Genomic DNA, 22,740 nt, shown 5'->3' on the forward strand with positions numbered 1-22,740 from the left:
GACCCTGAAGAGAAATGCTGAGTGACTTAGAAGAGGAAGTTGCATCGCACTGCCACCTCCACTGAGGCATCCTGGTCACACTTAATCCAAGAACAGCAGGTGTTCTCAAGCATCCAATTAATACAAAACTATTGTTTTTTTTATAGATCACAGAACAAATGAGTCTGCTGACACTTACTAATGACTGGTGACACCAGTGCAAGGCTAAAATCTTGGCATCATTGCTAGAGATTTACAGGCGTGAAATATCTTTGCTTTGCTTGATAACTCATTTAGCTAAGGATAGGGAAAGACCTCTTTTCTTCTTTTATCAGTCTTGGGAGCATGTGATGTGGATGGACTGGTTAAAGCTTCTGTGTTTCCCTGGATACTGCAAAGGACAATTTATTCAGCAAGTAGATGTGTGCATACAGTGAATTTAGCCACATCGTAGATGAACCTAATTGAAGCTCTTAGGGTCAGAGATGCAGACCTGTGCAACAGCTCTCCTAGAGAAGAGAAAAGCAACAAAAGCTCAGCTGTGTGCTGAATCTTACCAAGAAGGATATCCCTGGCTAGGGTGGAGAAAAAGGAGCACAGCCTGTCAGCTGTCCCTGATTTTGCCTTTCCTTCTATGATGCCACGTGGCGGGGAGGGCAGGGTATGATGCCGCCGCAGAGGAGCAGGTGAGTGAGGGATGGAGGCAGCCTCCCTAAAAGGGAGTGCTTGAAATGCCTGAACATCCTTGGAGGGAATTAAAAAGTATTTATACTTGAAAGTATCAGTATGAGGTGTTCCAGCAGAGAAAAAGCTCTCGTTGTTATCTAGATATTGAAGGATTGTATTAATTAGTATGTAAAAAAGACTTTGAAATTATGTCTCCTGTATCTCCTCTATGATATATCAGGGTTTCTAGGATATGAAAGCAAATCCTAAGTAGAGCTACATAGTGCTTTGAACTACAAGTATAAATTGCGTATACATACATTTTAAAAAGTGAAATTTCCTGTGTGTGGGGGGGTGTGGGGGGTGGTGTTGTATCAGACGGTAATGGAAAAACTGAACCCAGCCAAGCCGAGCTGCTCCCCAGGTGCAGGAGGTGTTTCCATCAGTGCTCAGTGCTGCCGCCTTGTGTTCAATTGCTGGCAGTGCAGCGGTGCAGAGTTGTGAGCTGCCCCGTCAGTCCTCGGTGCTGCTGCCTCGTCTCTAAACGCCCTGAATCACTGATATGCCTGAAAATTCTTGGGAGGTCGGTGGAAGAGGACGGGCCGAGAGATTAAAACTTATTTAAACTCGTAGCTATTACTGTGAGGTGTTAAATAGACAAAAATCGCTCAGGTTTGTAGAGATATTAAAAATTTGTATTCGTTTATCGTTAAAAGAGGATTTAAAAGTAAAGAGCCCATATCTACTCCGTTCCAAAAAGCATTTCAGAAGACCGAAAGCCCTGCTGCAATGGGGCCGGCGCCTTATTAACGAGCTGGCGCTTGCACCGCCTCGCTACGGGGCTCTGGCGCGTTGCTGTGGACTCCGCGCACGCGCTGTATGGCAGCACCTTGCTGTGGTGCTGGCGCATGCGTCCGAGCGCGCCGCCTTGATACGCACGCGGTGGGGGGGGGGCCCGACCGGAGCGAGCCGACATTAGCCGAGATGGACGTGGAGCCACCTTGGGCTTTGAAAGACAAATGTATGTATATACAAATGCAAAGTGGTGGGTTTTGTTTAGTGTCTGTTGGCTTTTCCTGTTAATTTGGATAAAATTGTGACCAGAGCCCGGCTGAGCTGCCTCCGGCGCACAAGGGCCTATGACCCGTAACTGCTCAGTCTGGCCGCCTCTTAAGGGGGTTCCGGGGGCATTAAAGGGGCGCTTGGGGGCATCCGGTGGATTTGGGAGCATCGAAGACCCTCCTAGGAACCTCTCAGGGACCCGCAGACCCACCCAGGGACCCCCAGACCCTCCTAGGGACCTCCCAGGGACCCGCAGACCCGCCCACTGGCCTCCCAGAGACCCCCACTCACCTCCTTGTATGCCCCCACTAATCCCCCAGCCCCTCCCCGTCCCCCAGTGCCCACTCAGGCCCTCAGCTTGTCCCCGCAGCACTGCAGCCTGGCCTGGGGGCGCTGCTGAGGCCTCCCCCCGGGCCGGGCTGGGGGCTGCAGGCCTGGGCCCAGCGCCCTCAGTGCCACCTGTGCCAGGCCAGCAGGCAGCGGCAGCAGCACCTCCCTGGCAGGGCAGGTCAAGGAGCCTCGGGGGAGGGACGCCAGTCCCCCCCAGGACTCTCTACGGCACCCACAGACCCTTCCCCTACCCCCAGCCACCTCTGACCCCTGTCAAAACCTCACCCGGGGACCCCCATGACACCCCCAGACCCTCCCTCTGCTCCACTGCACCCTCCCCCCAGCCACCTCGGACCCTTCCCAAGGCGCCCCCAAACCCCCCCAACCCCGGGGCCACCTACAACACCCCCAGACCCTCCCCCTACCCCCTTCAGCCACTTCGCCCCCCCCCCAAGCGCCCCTGGCAACCACTGACTCATCCCCAGACCCTCCCCCCACTGCTCGCCCCCCCCCAGCCACCTCATCCCCCCCCCCCGGGACTCCTCAAACCCCCCTGGGGCCCCCCCGAAGCCCCTCTGGGACTCTCCAAAACCCCCCAGCCCCTTTCCCCGCCCCCCCCGAGCCCTCTCGGACCCCTCCCGGGACCCCCCAACTCCGCCTAAGACCCCCCCGGGGCTGGGTACAGCCGCAGCAGCTCGCTCCGCGCCGCCATCTTGCCTCCGTGCCGTCACTTCCGGCTGTCAGGCGACGCTCTGGGCTCTCCTCTCGCTGGTCAAAGCCGCTCTAGGCCTCCGAGGTCCTCCAGGCGCCACTGCGAGCGGCTCTGGGCCAAAGCAATGACTGTGCTCAGCTGCAGGGGTGGATTTGCCTGCACTCAAGCTGCTGCTGCCAGAGCCCCTCCGTGTCAATCTGTGCTGCCGTTGGGTTCTGCAGCTCTCTCCAGCAAGCACGGCATGAGCTGAAGGAGCAGCAGGAGCAGCATGGCCGTTCCCCAGGCAGCAGGAGGGTTCAGCCCAGCACCAGCTCATGCGGGAGGAGCAGATGCTGAGGAACATCCCCCACGAGACGCAGGTGGCCAAAGAGGCTGGGTCAGGTAAAGCTTTGTGTGGAGTTTGTGCTCCTTCTGGCAGTCAGGTGCACCGGTTCTGAGGAGTAGAAGCATGGAGTGGTTGCTGTTGGAGAAGAGCTTCCAAATCATCCAGGGCAGCCCTTAAGGCAGCACTGCCAGGTCACCCCTAAAGCCTGTCCCTGAGCAGCACAGCTGTAGGACTTTGCCTCCCTCCAGGTAGCTGCAGCCAGCAGTGAGGTCACTGATCAGACTCTGTGCTCAGAGCAGAGCTGCTGCAGCCCTCTCAGCATCTTGGTAGCCTCCTCTGCACTGGCTCCAACACTTCCATGTCCTGGTTGTGCTGGGGGCTCCAGAACTGCCCCCAGGACTGCAGATGGGGTGTGAGGAGAGCAGAGGCAAGGGGCAGAATCCCCTCCCTTGCCCTGCTGCCCACACTGCTCTTGCTGGAGCCCAGCACAGGGTTGCTGTCTGGGCTGCACTCACACTGCAGGCTCCTCTTGAGCTTTGCATCAGCCCAGACCCCCAGGGCCTGTTCCTCAGGGCTGCTCTCAGCCGTTCCCCATCCAGCCTGGAGTTGTGCTTGGGATTGTGCCCACCCAGGTGCAGGACCTTGCACTTGGCCTTGATGAATGCCATGAGGTTGGCCTGGGCGCACCTCTGCAGCCTGCCCAGTTTGTAACTGGGGCTGTAAAGAATGGTTATGCATTGCCTGTGCTTCTGATTTCAGGAGAGTCCCATTTCATTCTTGATGCTTTCTTTAAGAGAGGCATACAACTGAGCTCCCTCAGAGAAGCAGCATGAAGTGCATGAAGGATGCTGGCTGCACTCAGTACAGACAAGGCACATTGGAGTAGGTTAACAAGATGCTTGACATTTGCCCTTAATGGTCATTGTCTTCAAATGCATCATTCGGGAGTGAAGTTGCTTGGCATTTGCAGTTGACTACTTCTTCTCTGGCCTTTGGAGTGAAGGAAGGGAAAAACCAGAGTTGAAGATGTCAGCTCTGTAAGTTTTCTCTGGGTGATCAAAGCATGCACAACATCCTGTGCTTGTGCTCTGGAAGATTCTAGGAGCTTCCCGGGGACTCAGGGAGCACAAGTTCTGGATTTCTGTGGGCTGTCTCTAGATGAACACCTGAGTGCAGTGAATCTAAAAGCAGCTGTCTCTCATTTGAAGTTAAAGTGATGTGACTGATCTGGTGCTTTATAGGTGCCAAAAAGGAGACCTTCTTCACCTGCTTCTCTTGTGCAAGCTCTTCTGTCTGTCTGCTGAGATGTTTCTGCCTGTTTCTCTGGCAGAGAAGTGTTTGCTTTTTTGGCTGGGTAAGTAGGAGATTTGTTTTGTTGATTTGATTTGTTTTGTCGCTGAATACTTGGTGCAGCTGGCCTCAGATGCTGTTTGTTCACAAAGGACACACTACTGTGTGATTGGTGGGCATAGAAGCAGTAATTGCTGACAGAAGCACGCTTGTGACCTTGGCTGTAAATTCATGAACAGGCATTACAGTGTTTCTGTCTCTGCAAGCCAAAGTACTCTCATGCTGAAGAACTTCTTCCTCAGATCCACTCTGAGCAGCCCTGCTCTCCCTCAGCTTCAAACCATTCCCCTTGCCCTGTCTTTAGACACCCTTATGGAAAAAGTCCCTCTGCAGCCTTCCTGCTGCAGGTTCCCTTCAGGTACTGGGAGGTAGCTTTAAAGTCTCCCTGGAGGCTTGTCCCCTTCAGGCTGAGCAGCCCCAGCTCCCTCAGCCTATCCTCTTAGAAGTGCTCCAGCCCTTGGCTCATCCTCGTGGTCCTGCTCTGAACTGGTTCCAGCAGTTTTTCGTTCTTCAGCTGGACTGTGGCCATGTGGAATGTTTTGGGTTGTGCTTTTGCCTTTGCATGCTGAAAGACTTCCTGTGTTACCTTAGTAGTACGTTTCATGTGCAAGGTTCCTGTCTGTGATCTCTTGCTGCTGGGGAAGTCATGAGCTACCTGTGGGGGTGTGAAATGCAATAAGCTTCCATCGCGTTGCCTGCACGGATGTGAGGGGACAAAGTACTGCTGAGAAGCTTTTTTGTACCATTCTCTTCCCCCTTCCCCTCTTGCCTTTAAGGGAACACACACAGGGAGAAGCTCACTGAGCGCCCTCTGACATGCTGTAGGAATTCTTTGCTTTGCAGTGTTTTACACTGTGGCTCTTCAAACCTGTAACCCATCTGCTTTCCATTGCCAGCGAGCTGACCATCCGTACTACCGTCGCCTTGAATGCCTCCAACCAGCAGTGTTTGCTGCCAGACAGACACCTGGAGAAGACAGAGGACATGGTTAAGTTCATGAAGGATATCGTGGATGGTGCTGCTGAAGTAAGTCTTTGTTGTGGCTTGAGATATATTGGTTGGTGTTTGGTTTTTCCCCCCTTAGCTGCGGTGGCTCCGATTGTTACGCCGTGTGATTTATCTTCCTGTCCTGGCTGTCTTCCTGTGCTGGGTGCTGGCAGTGAATACGTGGTGAGGAGTGCTTGGGGTGTGCCATCCTTTGCTGTTCTCACTGTGGGAACTCCAAGAGCCATGGAATGGGTGCGTTATGAGTGATGCACAATTAATAACCAATATTAATGTTGGTATCCAGGCAAAGGTTGTTAATAACTACAACCAACCTGTTTCTTATCATTCAGTCTCTGCAGAAAGCTTATTGACAAGGTTCAAAGCACACAGCTGGGGTATTTGTACACTTAGAATCATGGAATCAGCCAGGTTGGAAGAGACCTCCAAGCTCATCCAGCCCAACCTAGCCCCAGCCCTCTCCAGTCAGCTAGGCCATGGCACTAAGTGCCTCATCCAGGCTTTTCTTGAGCAGCTGCAGGGACGGCGACTCCCTAGGCAGCCTCTGTGGTCTGAGAGTAGAGCAGCAACTTGCTGTTAGTTTGCTGTGATGGTCTCAAACAGCTGTGGGAGAGTTTGGCATGAGCCTGTTGGAATGCTTAGCCTTACTGGAGGAGCTGGGAGCGTCTGGGCAGCATGAAATGCAAGACCAATTGCTTTTCACTTCCTTGTTAAGGGACTTAAGGGTTGGGAGGTCTGAAGAATGAACTGTTGGGATCATAACTGCAAAGTGTCAGCAGTTTTGACATGGTTCCATTTGACATTGCAGGCACAGGCTGGTGATGGACTTCTGCAGCGAAGCAAGAGAGTCCTCTATGAGGCCAAGGCTGCTGTAATGGTAGAGTTCATTGCTTATTCAGTGAGGTGATGCTCTTGTCAGTCAAGAAGGACTTAGTTGCAGAGGCTTTGGAAATGCTTTGATGTAAGCTTGTTGCTATGCTGTGCCTAGTGTATCTATTGTCACTATTTAGAACTAGGCTTAAACCAAATGAACTTCTGGATTAAAACAGCCAATCATGTCTGCCACAGTTCTAACTGTTCCACCTGCAGGAATGTCACATTTTTCACTCTGCTGTTAGTCTGATGTATTTTAAGGGACAGAATCATGAAAATCCAACCTCTTTTCCTTGAGCTTTTTGCCATCGCTTCAGAGGTTCTTTTGTGTTCTGAGCAATGTTTTGGTTTCAGTCTGTCCCAGTCCTCTGTCAGCCTCCCAGCCAAGAAATCTCTGCTTCTGTTGAGGCGGAGCAGCTTCTGTCTGTTGTTACTTGTCCTATTACTGAGCACCACCAAGCAGCAGCTGGCACCTTGGTGCTGACCCCTGCCCCTCGGCCATGTATAGACGTTAATGAGATCCCTTCTCTTCCCCAGACTAAACAGCCCCTCCCCCTCGCTCCTCTTCACACTCCCCCCTCCCCCTCCTCCTCCCCCTCCCCCCCTCCTCTTCACACTCCCCCCCTCCCCCTCCTCTTCACACTCCCCCCCTCCTCCTCTTCCCACTCCCCCCCCTCCTCCTCCTCCCCCTCCCACTCCCCCCCTCCTCCTCCTCCCACTCCCCCCCCCTCCTCCTCCTCCCACTCCCCCCCTCCCTCCTCCTCCTCCCACTCCCCCCCTCCTCCTCCTCCTCCCACTCCCCCCCTCCTCCCACTCCCCCCCTCCTCCTCCTCCTCCCACTCCCCCCCTCCTCCCACTCCCCCCCTCCTCCTCCTCCCACTCCCCCCCTCCTCCTCCTCCCACTCCCCCCCTCCTCCTCCTCCCCCTCCCCCCCTCCTCCTCCTCCCACTCCCCCCCTCCTCCTCCTCCCACTCCCCCCCTCCTCCTCCTCCCTCTCCCCCCCTCCTCCTCCTCCCACTCCCCCCCCTCCTCCTCCTCCCACTCCCCCCCCTCCTCCCACTCCCCCCCTCCTCCTCCTCCCACTCCCCCCCTCCTCCTCCCACTCCCCCCCTCCTCCTCCTCCCACTCCCCCCCTCCTCTTCACACTCCCCCCCCTCTCCTCTTCACACTCCCCCCCCTCCTCCTCTTCACACTCCCCCCCCCTCCTCCTCTTCACACTCCCCCCCCTCCTCCTCTTCACACTCCCCCCCCTCCTCCTCTTCACACTCCCCCCCCCTCCTCCTCTTCACACTCCCCCCCCCTCCTCCTCTTCACTCTCCCCCCCCTCCTCCTCTTCACTCTCCCCCCCCTCCTCCTCTTCACTCTCCCCCCCCCTCCTCCTCTTCACTCTCCCCCCCTCCTCCTCCTCTTCACTCTCCCCCCCCTCCTCCTCTTCACTCTCCCCCCCCCTCCTCCTCTTCACACTCCCCCCCCCCTCCTCCTCTTCACACTCCCCCCCTCCTCCTCCTCTTCACACTCCCCCCCTCCTCCTCCTCTTCACACTCCCCCCCCCCTCCTCCTCTTCACACTCCCCCCCCCTCCTCCTCTTCACACTCCCCCCCCCCTCCTCCTCTTCACACTCCCCCCCCCCCTCCTCTTCACTCTCCCCCCCCCCTCCTCTTCACACTCCCCCCCCCTCCTCCTCTTCACACTCCCCCCCCCTCCTCCTCTTCACACTCCCCCCCCCTCCTCCTCTTCACTCTCCCCCCCCCTCCTCCTCTTCACTCTCCCCCCCCCTCCTCCTCTTCACTCTCCCCCCCCCCTCCTCCTCTTCACTCTCCCCCCCCCTCCTCCTCTTCACTCTCCCCCCCCCTCCTCCTCTTCACTCTCCCCCCCCCCTCCTCCTCTTCACTCTCCCCCCCCCCCTCCTCCTCTTCACACTCCCCCCCCCCTCCTCCTCTTCACACTCCCCCCCCCCTCCTCCTCTTCACACTCCCCCCCCTCCTCCTCTTCACTCTCCCCCCCCCTCCTCCTCTTCACACTCCCCCCCCCTCCTCCTCTTCACACTCCCCCCCCCCTTCTCCTCTTCACACTCCCCCCCCCCTCCTCCTCTTCACACTCCCCCCCACAATAACGAGAGCCACACCAGAGGCCAGAGCTGTGCTGTCTCAGCAAGCAAAGGGCAAAGGAGGCAACGAGATGCTGTAGGGACTCTGACTCTTGCTGCCAGGCTGCAACAAGAGGAAGGCAGATTCTGGCCCCCAACAGGTGAAAACAAGAGAGCAGCAAGGCAGGAAGCACAAAAGCAAACCTATCTCATGAAGGAAACAGCACAACTGCAAGCACAGCTTTAAGCACAGCATACCAAGGAGGAACAGAAATCCCAAGCAGAGCAGAGGGGAGGAGTGGCTTAGAGAAAAGCAAAAGCACCCCACAAAGGACACAGCCAAAACACCACCCCACAAAGGACACAGCCAACCTACCCCCGCAAAGGGGATCAGCCAAAGGCTTCTGCCTCTCCTGGGGCAGCTTAAAAAGGGGAGGTCAATTGAAGTCTCCTCCCACCCCAGCTGTGGCCACTTTGCCCTGCCTGCTCAGTGCCCTTTATAAGCAGAGCAGGAGGAGCCCAGCCCCAAGCTGGGCCCATTGTGGGCCAGGGGATCCTCCGCCTGGCATCCCAGGTGAGTGCGCACGGGTGAGCACCGGGTGCGTGGTGGAGGGTTTCAAAGGCTGGGGGGCCTGGATGGCCCCCTGGCTAGCTAGGGCCACCTTAGGGCTGGGCTACTGACCCACTGCAACATCCACCTTAGCTCACGGGTGCTAAGTCTGTGTTGCTACTGAGGCTGAGGTTGCTCTAGGAGGTTGGATCCTCGAAGGTTTTGCTCTGGGTTCTGCGATGGAGGCAAAGATGGAGCAGGAGCACCAACTGGAGCTGGTAACAGACCAGCAGCAGCAGCTGGTAATGGAACTGGTAATGGAGCAGAAGCTGGTAATGTAGAGTGGAGAGGAGGAGGAGGAAAGCAGCAGAGACTGCCCGGGGGAAGGCAGAGAGTGGGGGCAGGACGGCAGGGGCTGCCCGGGGAAAGGTGGAGGGCAGCGGCAGGAGGGCAGGGAGGAGGTACAGAGCTTTCAGGTGCTGAGCTTCAACAGAAAGACCTGATGGAAAAGAAAAGAGACTAACTTGTTTAGCAAAAGTACTCTCTGGAATTTCCCAAGTCGCTTATTTATTGAAGGGAGTCATTTGTTGGTCATTGTCATCACGAGAGAGGACCTTTTGGGTGGCGTTAGGGTGGTTTGGACTTGCCTGTAACTCCAGGCCCCTCAGAAATTGATGGGGGGGGAAAACCCCAACCCATGGATGTTCTCTTGGTTGTCTTTAATAGATAAACAAAGAGCAAGTGCGACTGAAAGAGCTTTACAGGTAACAACTCTGTGACACTGTTTGGAGAGTTTTGAATTGGTCATTGCCAGTGAGATCAAGGTAGTGCCCCTTGGCCTTGCTGCATGTGGTGAACTGCTCCTAACACAGCCCAGCTGAACACAGAGTCAGGTGAAATGAAGGCTGAAGAGATAGGAAAAGTCTTTCTCAGCCTCATAGCTAAAGACAGTTTAGTTTCCCCAAGAAGTCCCATTCTACCTGTTGTGCATTGGTTTGATGCCAAAGCCAAACAACTGCCCCAGACCTTTCTATTTTCTCAACTTTGGTGTAAATGAATATGAATTGAGGTTGGATGAGGCCTTGAGCAGCCTGTTGCAGTGGGAGGTATCCCTGCCTAGAGCAGAGGGTTGGGACTGGATGATCCTTGAGGTCCCTTCCAACCTAAACCATTCAATGAAGTCTTTTATCAGCTCCTAGGATTAGTGACAGTGGGGAATGTTTGCTTGCTATGAGCTGAGGGAGCTGTTTCCTAAATGGAATGTTCATTAGTTCTTTAGCACCTGAAAATGTTGGCAGGCTACTTGATAAACCTCCTGGAACACAGGGGCCTGTTGAATTGTTTTCCCAGTGCCTGAACAGCTTGCAGTGCTGTAATGGCTTAGCCTCCTGTTTCCCTCCAACACAGAAGTGAGGCAAAAGTAACACAGCCAAGGAAAAACCCTCTGGGTTGAGATCAAGAGGTAAATACAAAATGAGATCCTGCAGTGCACAATTACTTTAGCCTGTTTCTGTTTGCAGAAAGCAGAAGTCAGCCACCTGCCACCCATCCCCTCCTGACCCCAACCCCAGAAACCCAAAGCAGCACTTGGCACAGGAGGTCTCTCGTGTTGCAGTCTCACCTTCAAGCCCTGGAATACTTTGCTTCAGCCAGCAGCATGGGGTTGGATACCAACAGCAGAGTTGACTTAACCTGTGACTAAGTGAACTTTAAGTGTTCTGACTCCACAGTGGAACCTGATAAAGAAAGATGTGAATGGAAGCAGGCTCTGACTGCTCTGTGTAACTGATGAGAAGCTTTCTGAAGGAGGTGAATTTGTTTTACAGCCCTTCTCTCAGCTGGTTACAGATCTTCAAGGTAGCTGCTGGTGCAGTGTCTGTTGGAGACTGTTAGCCACTCTGAAGGAGGGAGTTAGTGGAGCATCATAGGAACATGTAGAGAGATTGGTCAGGAAAAGGCATTTGTGTTACCCTTTTGAGTCATTTGAGTCACTTTTATTGTAATCCCATGGCTGAGAGCAGGACTCCTTTGTGTCCAGGGTTAAAATCTTCAAGGAGAAACAGTGCCAAGGCTCTGAATTGATTGGGACTTGGTGCTGCTAGTTACAATGTAGGACAGTTAAGGCAGTCCTGTGTTTTGTGATTTGCCTTTTTTCCTGCCGTTCTAGTTTTGGCTCGGGCTAGTGTGAAGTGTATCTGGAACTAGGTCCTAGCTCGAAGCTCTGCCTTCTCTTCTACAGCCTCAACAGCCCCAGTTCTTTCAGTGCTGCTTCCCAGGAGAGGTGCTGCAGTCCTCTGCTCGTCTTTGTGGCCCTCATCTGGCAGAAGAGCTGTGTTTTTCCTCTAGCTCCTGCAGAACGGCCTTAATTCTGGTGTCAGCAGCTCCCCCTGTGTCTCCTCTGCTGTCTCTAAATCCCTCCAGAGTAGATCAAGGAAGTGCTGAGTAGCCCCAGCTGGAGTTGAGAGCTGTCCCTATAAACTGAGTGTGTAGGAGTGGCAGAGCGTGGGCTGTGCCTTGCGTGCGGTGTGCTGTTGGCAAAGGCAATAGGCAGAGCGGCGCTGGGCTGAAGGCGCTGCCCCCGGCCGGGCGCAGAGGCGCTCTCGGTTGTGTGTGCTGCCCTCCGGTGTTTGCTCGTCGGTACTGCAGTTGTGTAGCAGCTGCGGTGTGGCGCCGGTGCTCAGTGCTGCCACCGTGTGTTTGCTTGTCCACACTGCAGTTCCTCAGCCGCGGCGGTCCCCCGTTTTCCTGCCTCGTCTCTAAAGGCCGTGCACGATTGAAGTGGCTGAAAGCTGAGGGGAGGGGAGGAGAGGAGGGGAAGGTGAGAGGTGGGAGGGAGAGCTGAGAACTGGTTTGGATTTGTAAGTATTGGAGTGAGGAGTTAAAAGCGGCAGGCAGGGGGGGCGGGCCGGCGCTCGGGGGGGCGGGCCGGCGCTCGGGGGGGCGGGCCGGCGCTCGGGGGGGCGGGCCGGCGCTCGGGGGGGCGGGCCGGCGCTCGGGGGGGCGGGCCGGCGCTCGGGGGGGCGGGCCGGCGCTCGGGGGGGCGGGCCGGCGCTCGGGGGGGCGGGCCGGCGCTCGGGGGGGCGGGCCGGCGCTCGGGGGGGCGGGCCGGCGCTCGGGGGGGCGGGCCGGCGCTCGGGGGGGGCGGGCCGGCGCTCGGGGGGGCGGGCCGGCGCTCGGGGGGGCGGGCCGGCGCTCGGGGGGGGCGGGCCGGCGCTCGGGGGGGCGGGCCGGCGCTCGGGGGGGGCGGGCCGGCGCTCGGGGGGGCGGGCCGGCGCTCGGGGGGGCGGGCCGGCGCTCGGGGGGGGCGGGCCGGCGCTCGGGGGGGCGGGCCGGCGCTCGGGGGGGCGGGCCGGCGCTCGGGGGGGCGGGCCGGCGCTCGGGGGGGCGGGCCGGCGCTCGGGGGGGCGGGCCGGCGCTCGGGGGGGGCGGGCCGGCGCTCGGGGGGGCGGGCCGGCGCTCGGGGGGGCGGGCCGGCGCTCGGGGGGGCGGGCCGGCGCTCGGGGGGGGCGGGCCGGCGCTCGGGGGGGCGGGCCGGCGCTCGGGGGGGGCGGGCCGGCGCTCGGGGGGGCGGGCCGGCGCTCGGGGGGGCGGGCCGGCGCTCGGGGGGGGCGGGCCGGCGCTCGGGGGGGGCGGGCCGGCGCTCGGGGGGGCGGGCCGGCGCTCGGGGGGGCGGGCCGGCGCTCGGGGGGGCGGGCCGGCGCTCGGGGGGGGCGGGCCGCTAGGGCTCCGCAGTCGGACGCATGCGGCAGTGGGAGCGGGGCGGAGCATCGCGGGCGGAGCCGCAGGGAGCGGCAGTGGCGCTGAGCAGGCTGCAGCGGAATGGCGGCGAGCACAGAGCGGCAGGCAGGCAGGCGGGCAGGGCGTTTCGGGCCAGAGGGAAGCCTCCCGCGTTCCCCGGCAGAGCTGCGTTCTTTGTCTCTCGCAGCAGAGGAGTTTGGGCAGGTGAGTTGCTCGGCAGCGGCGCCGCATCTGAGACGCGTTTTAGCGCAGCTGCCGTAAGTAGCCTTTGCGGCGCTGTCTGCACGTGTGCGGGGGTCTGGAGGCATCTGTAGGTACCCTTAGGGGCCTGGAGGGCTCTCTGGAAGTCTGTGAAGCTCTCTGGGTGTCTGTGGAGGTGGTTAGGGGTCGGTAGAGGTGTCTGTGGTGCTGTAGGTGTCTCAAAAGGCTGTGAAGGTCTTGAGGTGCCTTGCAAAGGTCTCGAGGTGTCTGTAGAGGTCTGTAGGGGTCTGCAGGGTTCTCTGGCAGTCTGTAGAGGTCTGTGGGGGTCTCTAGGGGCCTCTTAAAGACATGCAGGGGTCTGCAGGGCTCTATAGAAAGGTCGGGAGGGGTCCCTAGAGGTCTCTAGGAGGCTGGAGGGGTGTGCAGGGGTCTGTAGCATTCAGCAGGTGTGTGGAGGTTTCTGTTCTGGGCCCGCAGGTGTCTGCAGGCATCTTGTAAAGGTCTGCAGGGGTCTGTGGAGCTCTGTCAGGCATCTGTTAAGTGTCTGCAGGAATCCATTGAAGGTGTGGAGGGGGCTGCAGGGCTCTGCAGAGGAGGCTGTGGCTGTGTGTAGAGGTCTTAGGGGTGTGAAGAGTTTGCAGGGGTCTGTAAGGGTCTGCAGAGCCCTTGGAAAGGTCTGAAGTTGTCTGTAGGAGTCTGGAGATGTCTCTAGGGCACTGCAGGGCTCTGCAGGGGTCTGCTGCTGCGGGAGGAGTGGGCTGGGGGAGCCACGCCCCCCGGGCTGCGGAGCCACGCCCCCTCCCTGGCCTTTCTTGCCTGGGTCTGGTTGCTGCATCTTTATTTGCATAGCCACACCCCCTGTCCACTTGCTGTCTAGTCCCCGCCCCTTTCTTTCTGAGCCATGCCCCCTTCCCTGTTCTATGTCTGGTCCCCGCCCCTTTTCCTTAGCCACGCCCCCTCAGTGCAATGCTATTCCCCGCCCCTCCATAGCCACGCCCTCTCCCCCATGCTGTGCCTGGCCCCGCCCCCTCGGCCCCGCCCCCGCCCCACAGTAACTAATTATATGGTGGCAGATTTGGAGCTTCCTTGGAGGAGGAGTTCAGGAGGTGGCTGCTGATTGGTGGATTGTGGTGGGTGTGGTTTGCCGCTTGTTCTGCCTCCCTCATTTGCATACATTTCAATATCAGGCTCTGCCTTTCAGTACCTTGGAGATGTGTTGGGGGTTGGGGAGCGGTTACCGGGAGGGTCAGCAGCTGATTGGTGGATTCTGTGGGGGCTGTGGGCATGGTCACCCCTGTGCCCCGCCCCCTCATTTGCATAAATGAAGGCAGGGTCCACCTGGCAGAGTTTGGTGCTTTATTGGGGGGGGGGGGGAACTGGTTAGGACGGGGAGGGTCAGCAGCTGATTGGTGCATCCTCTGGCCTGGGCGGGGCCTGCCCCTGCCCCGCCCCACCGAAGTGCTCGATGGTCTCCAGCACAGCCCCAGCAGCTCCAGGAAGGAGGAGACCTCCCCCCGCAGGCCTCCAGCCCCCCGGGAGACCCAGAGCCTGCGGGGGGAGGGCTCAGGGACCCCCAGACCCTCCCAGGGACCTGTCAGGGACCCTCAGACCCACCCAGGGACCCCGAGACCCTCCTAGGGACCTCCCAGGGACCCCCAGACCCGCCCACTGGCCTCCCAGAGACCCCCACTCACCTCCTTGTATGCCCCCACTAATCCCCCAGCCCCTCCCCGTCCCCGCCCAGCGCCCCCCAGTGCCCACTCAGGCCCTCAGCTTGTCCCCGCAGCACTGCAGCCTGGCCCGGGGGCGCTGCTGAGGCCTCCCCCCGGGCCGGGCTGGGGCTGCAGGCCTGGGCCCAGCGCCCTCAGTGCCACCTGTGCCAGGCCAGCAGGCAGCGGCAGCAGCACCTCCCTGGCAGGGCAGGTCAAGGAGCCTCGGGGGAGGGACCCCAGCACCTCCCAGCGTCCCCCCAGTCCCCTCCCACTGCTCCCAGTCCCCCCCAGGCACCCCTGGGACTCTCTACGGCACCCACAGACCCTTCCCCTACCCCCAGCCACCTCTGACCCCCGTCAAAACCTCACCCGGGGACCCCCATGACACCCCCAGACCCTCCCTCTGCTCCACTGCCCCCTCCCCCCAGCCACCTCGGACCCTTCCCAAGGCGCCCCCAAACCCCCCCAACCCCGGGGCCGCCTACAACACCCCCAGCCCCTCCCCCTACCCCCTTCAGCCACTTCGCCCCCCCCCAAGCGCCCCTGGCAACCACTGACTCATCCCCAGACCCTCCCCCCACTGCTCGCCCCCCCCCAGCCACCTCATCCCCCCCCCCCGGGACTCCTCAAACCCCCCTGGGGCCCCCCCGAAGCCCCTCTGGGACTCTCCAAAACCCCCCAGCCCCTTCCCCCGCTCCCCCCCGAGCCCTCTCGGACCCCTCCCGGGACCCCCCAACTCCGCCTAAGACCCCCCCGGGGCTGAGTACAGCCGCAGCAGCTCGCTCCGCGCCGCCATCTTGCCTCCGTGCCGTCACTTCCGGCTGTCAGGCGACGCTCTGGGCTCTCCTCTCGCTGGTCAAAGCCGCTCTAGGCCTCCGAGGTCCTCCAGGCGCCACTGCGAGCGGCTCTGGGCCAAAGCAATGTCTGTGCTCAGCTGCAGGGATGGATTTGCCTGCACTCAAGCTGCTGCTGCCAGAGCCCCTCCGTGTCAATCTGTGCTGCCGTTGGGTTCTGCAGCTCTCTCCAGCAAGCATGGCATGAGCTGAAGGAGCAGCAGGAGCAGCATGGCCGTTCCCCAGGCAGCAGGAGGGTTCAGCCCAGCACCAGCTCATGCGGGAGGAGCAGATGCTGAGGAACATCCCCCACGAGACGCAGGTGGCCAAAGAGGCTGGGTCAGGTAAAGCTTTGTGTGGAGTTTGTGCTCCTTCTGGCAGTCAGGTGCACCGGTTCTGAGGAGTAGAAGCATGGAGTGGTTGCTGTTGGAGAAGAGCTTCCAAATCATCCAGGGCAGCCCTAAAGCATGTCCCTGAGCAGCACAGCTGTAGGACTTTGCCTCCCTCCAGGTAGCTGCAGCCAGCAGTGAGGTCACTGATCAGACTCTGTGCTCAGAGCAGAGCTGCTGCAGCCCTCTCAGCATCTTGGTAGCCTCCTCTGCACTGGCTCCAACACTTCCATGTCCTTCTTGTGCTGGGGGCTCCAGAACTGCCCCCAGGACTGCAGATGGGGTGTGAGGAGAGCAGAGGCAAGGGGCAGAATCCCCTCCCTTGCTTTACTGGCCCCACTGCTCTTGCTGCAACCCAGCACAGGGTTGCTGTCTGGGCTGCATATGCACACTGCCAGCTCATGTTGAGAGCTTTTTACCAACCCAGACTCTTAGGTCCTTTTCCTCAGGGCTGCTCTCAGCCATTCACCACCCAGCCTGGATTTGTGCTTGGGATTGCACTGATGCAGGTGCAGGACCTTACACTTGGCCTTGTTGAATTTCATGAGGTTGGCCTGGGCCTGTTGGCTTGAGTTTTGATTGGAAAAGCTTTAGTAGTTTCATCTTGATGGCTCATCAGCATGTTATTGCACTCTAAAGTAAACAAATCTAGGTAAAGGAGTTAGATTTCAGGATATTTTGCCATATCAGTAGTTTATGTTGATCACTTGATCGCAGCCTTCTTGCCAGCTCTACTTGGTTACTTTTTACTTAGAGATATATTAAGTACATTGTTTTATCCTGGTAAACCACTCTCACTTCCAGTATGAGCTTTCAAGATGAGTGTTGCACTGTGTTGGATTTTTAATGGTAAGTAATTAGAGGAGCACTCCTGTCTCTGCAGATCTGAATAGGAGGAAAGTCCTTGGTAGAGTGGAAATCTTCTGTGAGGGGAATAATAAGCATTGTCAAAGACTGTGTTGAATGGTAAAGCAGTAGCAGAGCAGCTCCTCTAAGACTCATCAAGTTAGATTGGTAAATCCCATTCAATGTTTTACCTAATCTAATGCATGGTGTGCTCTGTTTGGTAAGGTGTTCCTTTAAAAACAAATCACTAGATACAGTAAGTGCAGCTTCTTGTTTGCCTCAGCTTTCTGTTCGTGTATGTGAAGGCAAGATTATGTCCCAGTTTTGATGTTAGTTTGTGAGAGGTTTTGTATCTTTCCAATCCCCTCCCAGGCTGTCAGACCCTTACATCACAAATCTTTCTCAGATACTGTTCCAGCAGAGAGCTAGCACAAATTGTACATCTGGTCTTTTTTAACATCTGGCCTTAAAAAGTCCAATGTGCTGGCCAAAAAGAGTGGATTTGAAAACAAATGTTTGAACAGATTTGGAGTGCAATACAGTCCCTAGAGCCCAGAGCTGTTACTGTTGTGGAGGGGTATTTGAGCATACTGAAGAAAAGAGGTTTTGTGATTTAGAGCAAGTGAAACCTGCAAAGATATCCCAATCTTTGTGACTGAGAACTGAAATAATAACTTTACTCACACTTTTTAACTGGCATTTGGTACAGGCTCAGATGAATGAGTTTTCTTCAAAACAAAGACTGCTCTGGGGAGGCTTTTTTTATGGGGGGGGTGTGCACCCCTTTCCTGTAGAACAAAGCTCTTTTCTCTTGAGTCTTAATGAAATATTGAAATGCTGTTTCTTACTCTAGAATCAGTAAAGTGTGTGTGTGGTGGGTGTTCTGCTTTGCCACTTCATGCAAAAAATGTATTGTTTTGCCTGCTAGAGGTGGTGTTTTGGAAGCTGAGACGTTGAGGATCTATGAGCTGACAAGATTTCTGCTTGGCAAGAGCAGCTGTTCCTGGGTGGAAGGCAGCTGTTCTTTCTGGCTACAGAGAGCAGGCTGTGGCTTCTGTTCTTTGATCCTGTGAGCATTGGGACACAAATCATGAGAAACAGGGCACAAGAAGCATGTTAGGAACTGAGTTAGGTGCCTAATGTGCACTTGAGTACCTGGTGTCAGCCACTTGTATTGCTTTGAGCTGAGAAGAAGTGTTGTCTTCAGGTGAAAGCAGGCATAATTTGTGAAGAGATGAAGCAGTTTAAGTGCCATTACTTAGCAGTCTGGATGTGTTTTCTTCCAGTGGCTTGCCAGTTATTTTTATCTACCTGGTCAACTTGGTGCTTCAGAAAACAAAGTGAGTAGCCTGTGGTGGTGTTTAACAACTGGCAGAGACAGAGCTGTAGGGGTAGCTGCAGCTTTGCTTGCTATTGAGTGTGGTTCCAGAGTTATGCAGTATTTATGTTTTACAGTTGGCTGCACCAGATGCTCACAGAAAATTCCCTCTGGAGCAGCCCTTGGCTCAGACATAAGTAGCTGCCTGTCCTGTGATGCTATGAACTGTTCCCCAGTGCTGAATGGAAAGCAGAGAGCCTAGCACTAGGCATGGTGAAGGGAGAGATCCTGTTTATCTTCTCGGGGGCTGTCTGCTGGCACCCATTTTCTTTTGGCATTTAAAGTTAAGAGTGAAAATGTCACATTTGCAAGGTTAGACTTGCATTTCCTATCTGCATTTCATAATAGATGCAGTGTGAAGGGACTGAATTGGCTTGTACTTGCCTGAAAAAACAGGGCTTGCTTGTGACTTTTCAAGGTGAGTTTTATAGGAGAGCTGAAGAGGTATCCTTCAGTGACATTTTTCTGAAGTATGGACATGCTTTTATTTTTAAAGGCCTCCACAGCTGGCTGTTTTGGGGGTTTTTGGCCCTTGTTAACAGCAGTTTCTTAAAATAATACATCTCCAGTAATGGCTGTTCTTCCTATTCCCTGACTCTGGAGGGAACAGTGGGAAAAGACTTTGTGTGTCTGAGAGACTGCAGGTTTTCTTGATGGCTGAGATGGATTATAAACTTTTACAAGGAGATTCTAAGGGGTACCTGAGGAAACCTGCATTTAACTTTTTGTTTTGGCAGCTCGTGGCTAAAATATCACTGCTGATCCAAATTTGTAACCCTATGGCTTTGTTGGACTAACAGTTTGCACTGGTATGGTGGAGGAATGTTGTCACTGGTGTATTCTTCAAACTCTTTTATGCTACCTGTTCAAATTCTGCCACTGTGGGGATGATCTAAGCAGGCTGCAAGAGAGGTTTTGTTGGATGACAGTAGTAGTTGCTAGTTCTGGGATTGTTACCTTCTCACTAATACATGCAGTGTAATGTTTTGCCCTCTCTGGTGTTTGTCTTGTTTTTAAGGATGTTCAAGATCCATCAGTGACAGTGAGCTTTCCACTGGATGAAGAGGCAAGTGTTTCTCTTGTTGCTGGGACCACGACTCCTTGGACCTTGCCCAGTAATCTGGCCCTTTGTGTTAATGCAGAGTTGCAATATGTAGAATGGAGAGGCTAGTGTTAACTGAAGGGGACATGTAATGAACATTTTCTTCTTTGAACCCTGTGAATATGTACTTCTGTTTTTCTTGATAGGCTGTTTTCAGCTGGATGCATAGCAGTTTGCTGACATTGAATTAGTATTTTGAAGGATGATGATTTCCAGTTGCTGAGCTCTTCTTTTACATGCATTGTGAGGACTGTTCCCTAAAAGTAGCACACCTTTTACCTGTCGTCTGTAAGTCACACTGGATTTGGGAGCTGAGGAAGTGTGACTAGGTGTTGCCAGCTTTTTTAATTCCCTCCTTTCCTGGGGCTCAGGCTCCTAAGCAGATATGACAGCTAAGTTGTAGTAACTGAGCTGTACTCTTAGCTCATAACAGACTCAGGATGTCATATGCTAGTCTCAGCCTGACTCACCTTTCAGCTGCTCACATTTTCTGACTTTTCAGTGTACATTCAGTAGGGGGAAACACCCCCAAAAACCTGACAAAACAAAAACAAAAGAGGGAGAAGATATTCAAGGTAATGATGGCATTTCCAGTTCCAGCATGACCACATGAATGGAATGTGTGCCTAAGGTGATGCTGAATAAATTAAGTTGCAGATGCCTTTACAGTGGACTCCATGTGTTGGGGTTTTCTTTATTTGAGGAGAGGGCTAAATATGTTTTGAGTATCCCAGGTTTTAACATAAATGTAGTCATCTCAAAAAGCTTATTGTGTACTTGCAGAAATAGCCTACATCTGTCTGAGAGGCTGAGTTGTCGGGTCTGAGCGTCTGGCCTGCTGTCCACTGGTGGGATAGTCACCCTAATGAAGCTGGTAGAGTGGTAGTCAGAATGAACTTTGCCATTGGGTGTCTCTTAAAATGAAATCTAGGCATCAAATTGATTGGAAGTCTCAAAGGCAGCATAAAGTAGAATGGTTACCCCTAATGTCAGCTTAACAACATGGATTTTAGGGAGCAATTTTCCTTCTTCCAGTTGCTTCCCTCTGTTTTAGTTACTGCTTTTCTTTGTCATGATGGTAATAGATGAGGTGGAGTATTTCTGCCTCAAACTGGAAACCACAGTGAAAATCAGTCAACTGAATTTCACCCTGTGCTTTCTGTCTAAACTTTTGAGCAGTGTTCACTATGTGGCTGTGTGAGGAAGAAGTAGCTGGGACCTAACTGTGGATCAGCAGGATTATTCTGAGCAGTTTTAGATCTAATATGATACCATCTTGTCTAAATGGAAAGGCTTTGTAATGATCATAATGAGGGTATTCAGCTGAGATTTGTGTAACTGTTTGTTTTCTTTTCTATTCTAGAGAGTGCCACAGGACAGATTTCCATTTGGATGGAATCCAGGCTGGTAGCACTGCACAAACCTGAAAGTGAATAGGAAATACTTGACAGGCAAGTACAGAAATGATTACACACTTGTTAAGCTTCAGTACTTTTATAGGTCAGAAGTTAGATGTTTTAAGAAGTTGTGTTTTGCCATAACCTGAAGATTAATTTCCCTGCCTGAGTGTATAGCTTGCAAAAATCTGTGGAAGACATTGACATTTCCTAGAGCAACTAGGGCTAAGGGGAATGGAACAAAGCTAGAAATGGGTAGATTCAGGCTGAATAGAATGATAGAATCAGTAAGAGTTGGAAGGGACCCCAAGGATCATCTAGTTCCAACCCCTTCTGCCATGGGCAGGAATGTCCTACCCTAGAACAGGCTGGCCAGAGCCCCATCCAGCCTGGCCTTAAACACCTCCAGGGATGGGGCCTCAACCACCTCCCTGGGCAACCCGTTCCAGGCTCTCACCACTCTCCTGCTGAGCAACTTCTTCCTCACTTCCAGCCTGAACCTGCCCATCTCCAGCTTTGCTCCATTCTCCCTAGTCCTGTCACTCTGCCATAGCTTAACAAGTCCCTGCCCAGCTTTTTTGTTAGGAAGGAGTTCTTCCCCATAAGGGTGATGAGTCTGTGGGCTGGATTGCTGCGGGAGGTGCTCGAAGCCCTGTCCCAAGAGGTGTTTGAGGCCAGGCTGGATGAGGCTTTAGGTAGCCTGATCTAGTGTGAGGTGTCCCTGCCCATGGCAGGGGGGTTGGAACTAGCTGATCCTTGTGGTGTGTTCCGACTCTAACTCATTCTGTGCTTCTGCTAGAGGAAATAAGAAACTGAAGGCTAGCCAGGAAAATAAGCTGTGATGTTGTCCACGTGTGGTTCTTGACCAGTAGCATTGCCAGTGGGCCAACAAAGATTGAGCAATGCAGACTGAAAGGCTTTGGCTCATTAAAACACTAAGACAATGGGGTTTATTATGTGGAGTTCCAGGAGTAGTAGACTGATTACAACCATTTGCTTTCTGAAAAAGACTCTGCATGCTTCTGTGCTAAACAGACAGAAGTCTTGGCTGGTCCAAGAAGATGACACAGTGGTGGTCAGTTTCTTTACTATGCAGTAGCATCTTCAAGCCGTTGGCTCTGTGTGTGCATGTGTGCAGGTAAAACGTGTGTTTACTTGTCCGTGCATATATACATGCCCAGAGGCACATAGCCCTTCTGTCAGGTGAGAGATTCTGGAGAAATGATCTTTGCTCTGATGCCTAAAATGACAGTCCTGTAGAATCCATCTTTTCCTGGGCGTGTTTGGGTTTGCCAAAGGCTGAGTGTTCTGCCATTCTTGTCCAGCCATCACTTTTTGTATTGAATGTTTCATTTCTTCTTCCGTGGGGGGATATTTTAACCAATATTTTGTATTTCTTTACCCTGTCACTTGATCTTTTGTAGGATGATGACAGAGTCTGCATGGACTTGAATAGAATTCAGAAGGGTGCTGTGGCTGTTTGTGCCGTCGATGCATCTGGCTGCTTCACAGCAGAGGTGGCTGACTTGGCTGGACAGTATGTGAAGGTTAGTGGTCTTGGGGAAAGTAAAACACTGCTTTTATTCAGGGCAACATTTTCAATGGCATAAGTCTTCTTTCCCTTAATAGCTTGGTCTTCAAGGCGTCTTTGAGCTCTGGAAGAAGCCTAATGTATTTTAACCTTTGCAGCAGGGTTTCAGTTGGTTTATTACAGTATCTGAAAAAGAGAGGCTTTGACATGGGATTAGTACTGTGTATCTGGTAGTGAAAGGGAAGAGCAGCATCTCCATTCTGTATCTACTGCAGAATGAGTTTCCCTTTGCTTGTTCCTTATGGAAATGTAATGCATGAAGCCTCCAGGCAAGTATGCGGAGGCCTCTCTTCACCTCTGGATGACTTCTGCTTTTCCAGATGTGGTCATCAAGCTTGTGCCAGCCAGGTAGTGTAACACGACTTGTCAGAGGAGAGAAATCTACTCATTTTCCCTACTTGTGGGATGTGTTGCAATGTAAGTATACTTGCCAATAGAGGCAGGAGAATCCCTGTAAAAGAAACCAACAGGAACTCCAGACTACTGCAGACACAGGCAGAAAGGAGTTCCTGTTTAGCGCTGTGTGCAAAGACAACAAATAGTTGTTTGGTTGGTTTCCTTCTGCTGCAGTTTGACAGCAGAGCATGTTCCTGCAAACACAATTTGCTTGAATAA

General features: G+C 54.7%; 1 protein-coding gene and 1 long non-coding RNA gene across 9 annotated transcripts; one reads left to right on the forward strand and one right to left on the reverse strand.

Annotated features, from left to right (window-relative positions):
• Positions 1-1,568: 1,568 nt before the first annotated feature.
• Positions 1,569-22,539, forward strand: LOC135187559 (protein disulfide-isomerase TMX3-like). Of its 8 annotated transcripts, XR_010307369.1 has the most exons (10): positions 2,895-3,130; positions 4,316-4,428; positions 5,321-5,411; positions 5,509-5,663; positions 6,238-6,306; positions 15,524-15,766; positions 19,054-19,201; positions 20,501-20,588; positions 21,959-22,081; positions 22,446-22,539. XR_010307369.1 is itself a non-coding variant. In XM_064166365.1 (8 exons), the coding sequence occupies exons 2-8, from the start codon at positions 3,064-3,066 to the stop codon at positions 10,622-10,624; spliced, it is 699 nt and encodes a 232-aa protein (XP_064022435.1). In that variant the 5' UTR covers positions 1,569-1,666; positions 2,971-3,063; the 3' UTR covers positions 10,625-10,699. The 8 variants fall into 8 exon arrangements, 7 of the variants coding, with proteins under 7 accessions (XP_064022435.1, XP_064022437.1, XP_064022436.1 ...); XM_064166365.1 differs by lacking the exons at positions 15,524-15,766; positions 19,054-19,201; positions 20,501-20,588; positions 21,959-22,081; positions 22,446-22,539 and adding exons at positions 1,569-1,666; positions 9,665-9,702; positions 10,459-10,699 and having other exon boundaries at positions 2,971-3,130; XM_064166367.1 differs by lacking the exons at positions 15,524-15,766; positions 19,054-19,201; positions 20,501-20,588; positions 21,959-22,081; positions 22,446-22,539 and adding exons at positions 3,869-3,956; positions 9,665-9,702; positions 10,459-10,699 and having other exon boundaries at positions 2,879-3,130.
• LOC135187561 (uncharacterized) lies at positions 14,211-15,525 on the reverse strand. The gene is made up of 2 exons (XR_010307370.1): positions 15,357-15,525; positions 14,211-14,788 (listed from the first exon to the last, which is right to left on the reverse strand). It is a non-coding gene; the product is annotated as an uncharacterized LOC135187561 (long non-coding RNA).
• Positions 22,540-22,740: the final 201 nt, after the last annotated feature.

This window comes from Pogoniulus pusillus, chromosome 27 (assembly GCF_015220805.1).
Source record: "Pogoniulus pusillus isolate bPogPus1 chromosome 27, bPogPus1.pri, whole genome shotgun sequence".
In the NCBI taxonomy this organism is placed as follows: Eukaryota; Metazoa; Chordata; class Aves; order Piciformes; family Lybiidae; genus Pogoniulus; species Pogoniulus pusillus.

What these genes read in the sequence shown, in the direction of transcription:
- LOC135187559 (XM_064166365.1), top strand. Translation starts at nt 3,064, where the DNA reads ATGCGGGAGGAGCAGATGCTGAGGAACATCCCCCACGAGACGCAGGTG. An exon ending in GGCCAAAGAGGCTGGGTCAG is followed by an intron (nt 3,131 to 4,315) that starts GTAAAGCTTTGT and finishes GGTGCTTTATAG; the next exon opens with GTGCCAAAAAGGAGACCTTC. An exon ending in CGACTGAAAGAGCTTTACAG is followed by an intron (nt 9,703 to 10,458) that starts GTAACAACTCTG and finishes TTCTGTTTGCAG; the next exon opens with AAAGCAGAAGTCAGCCACCT.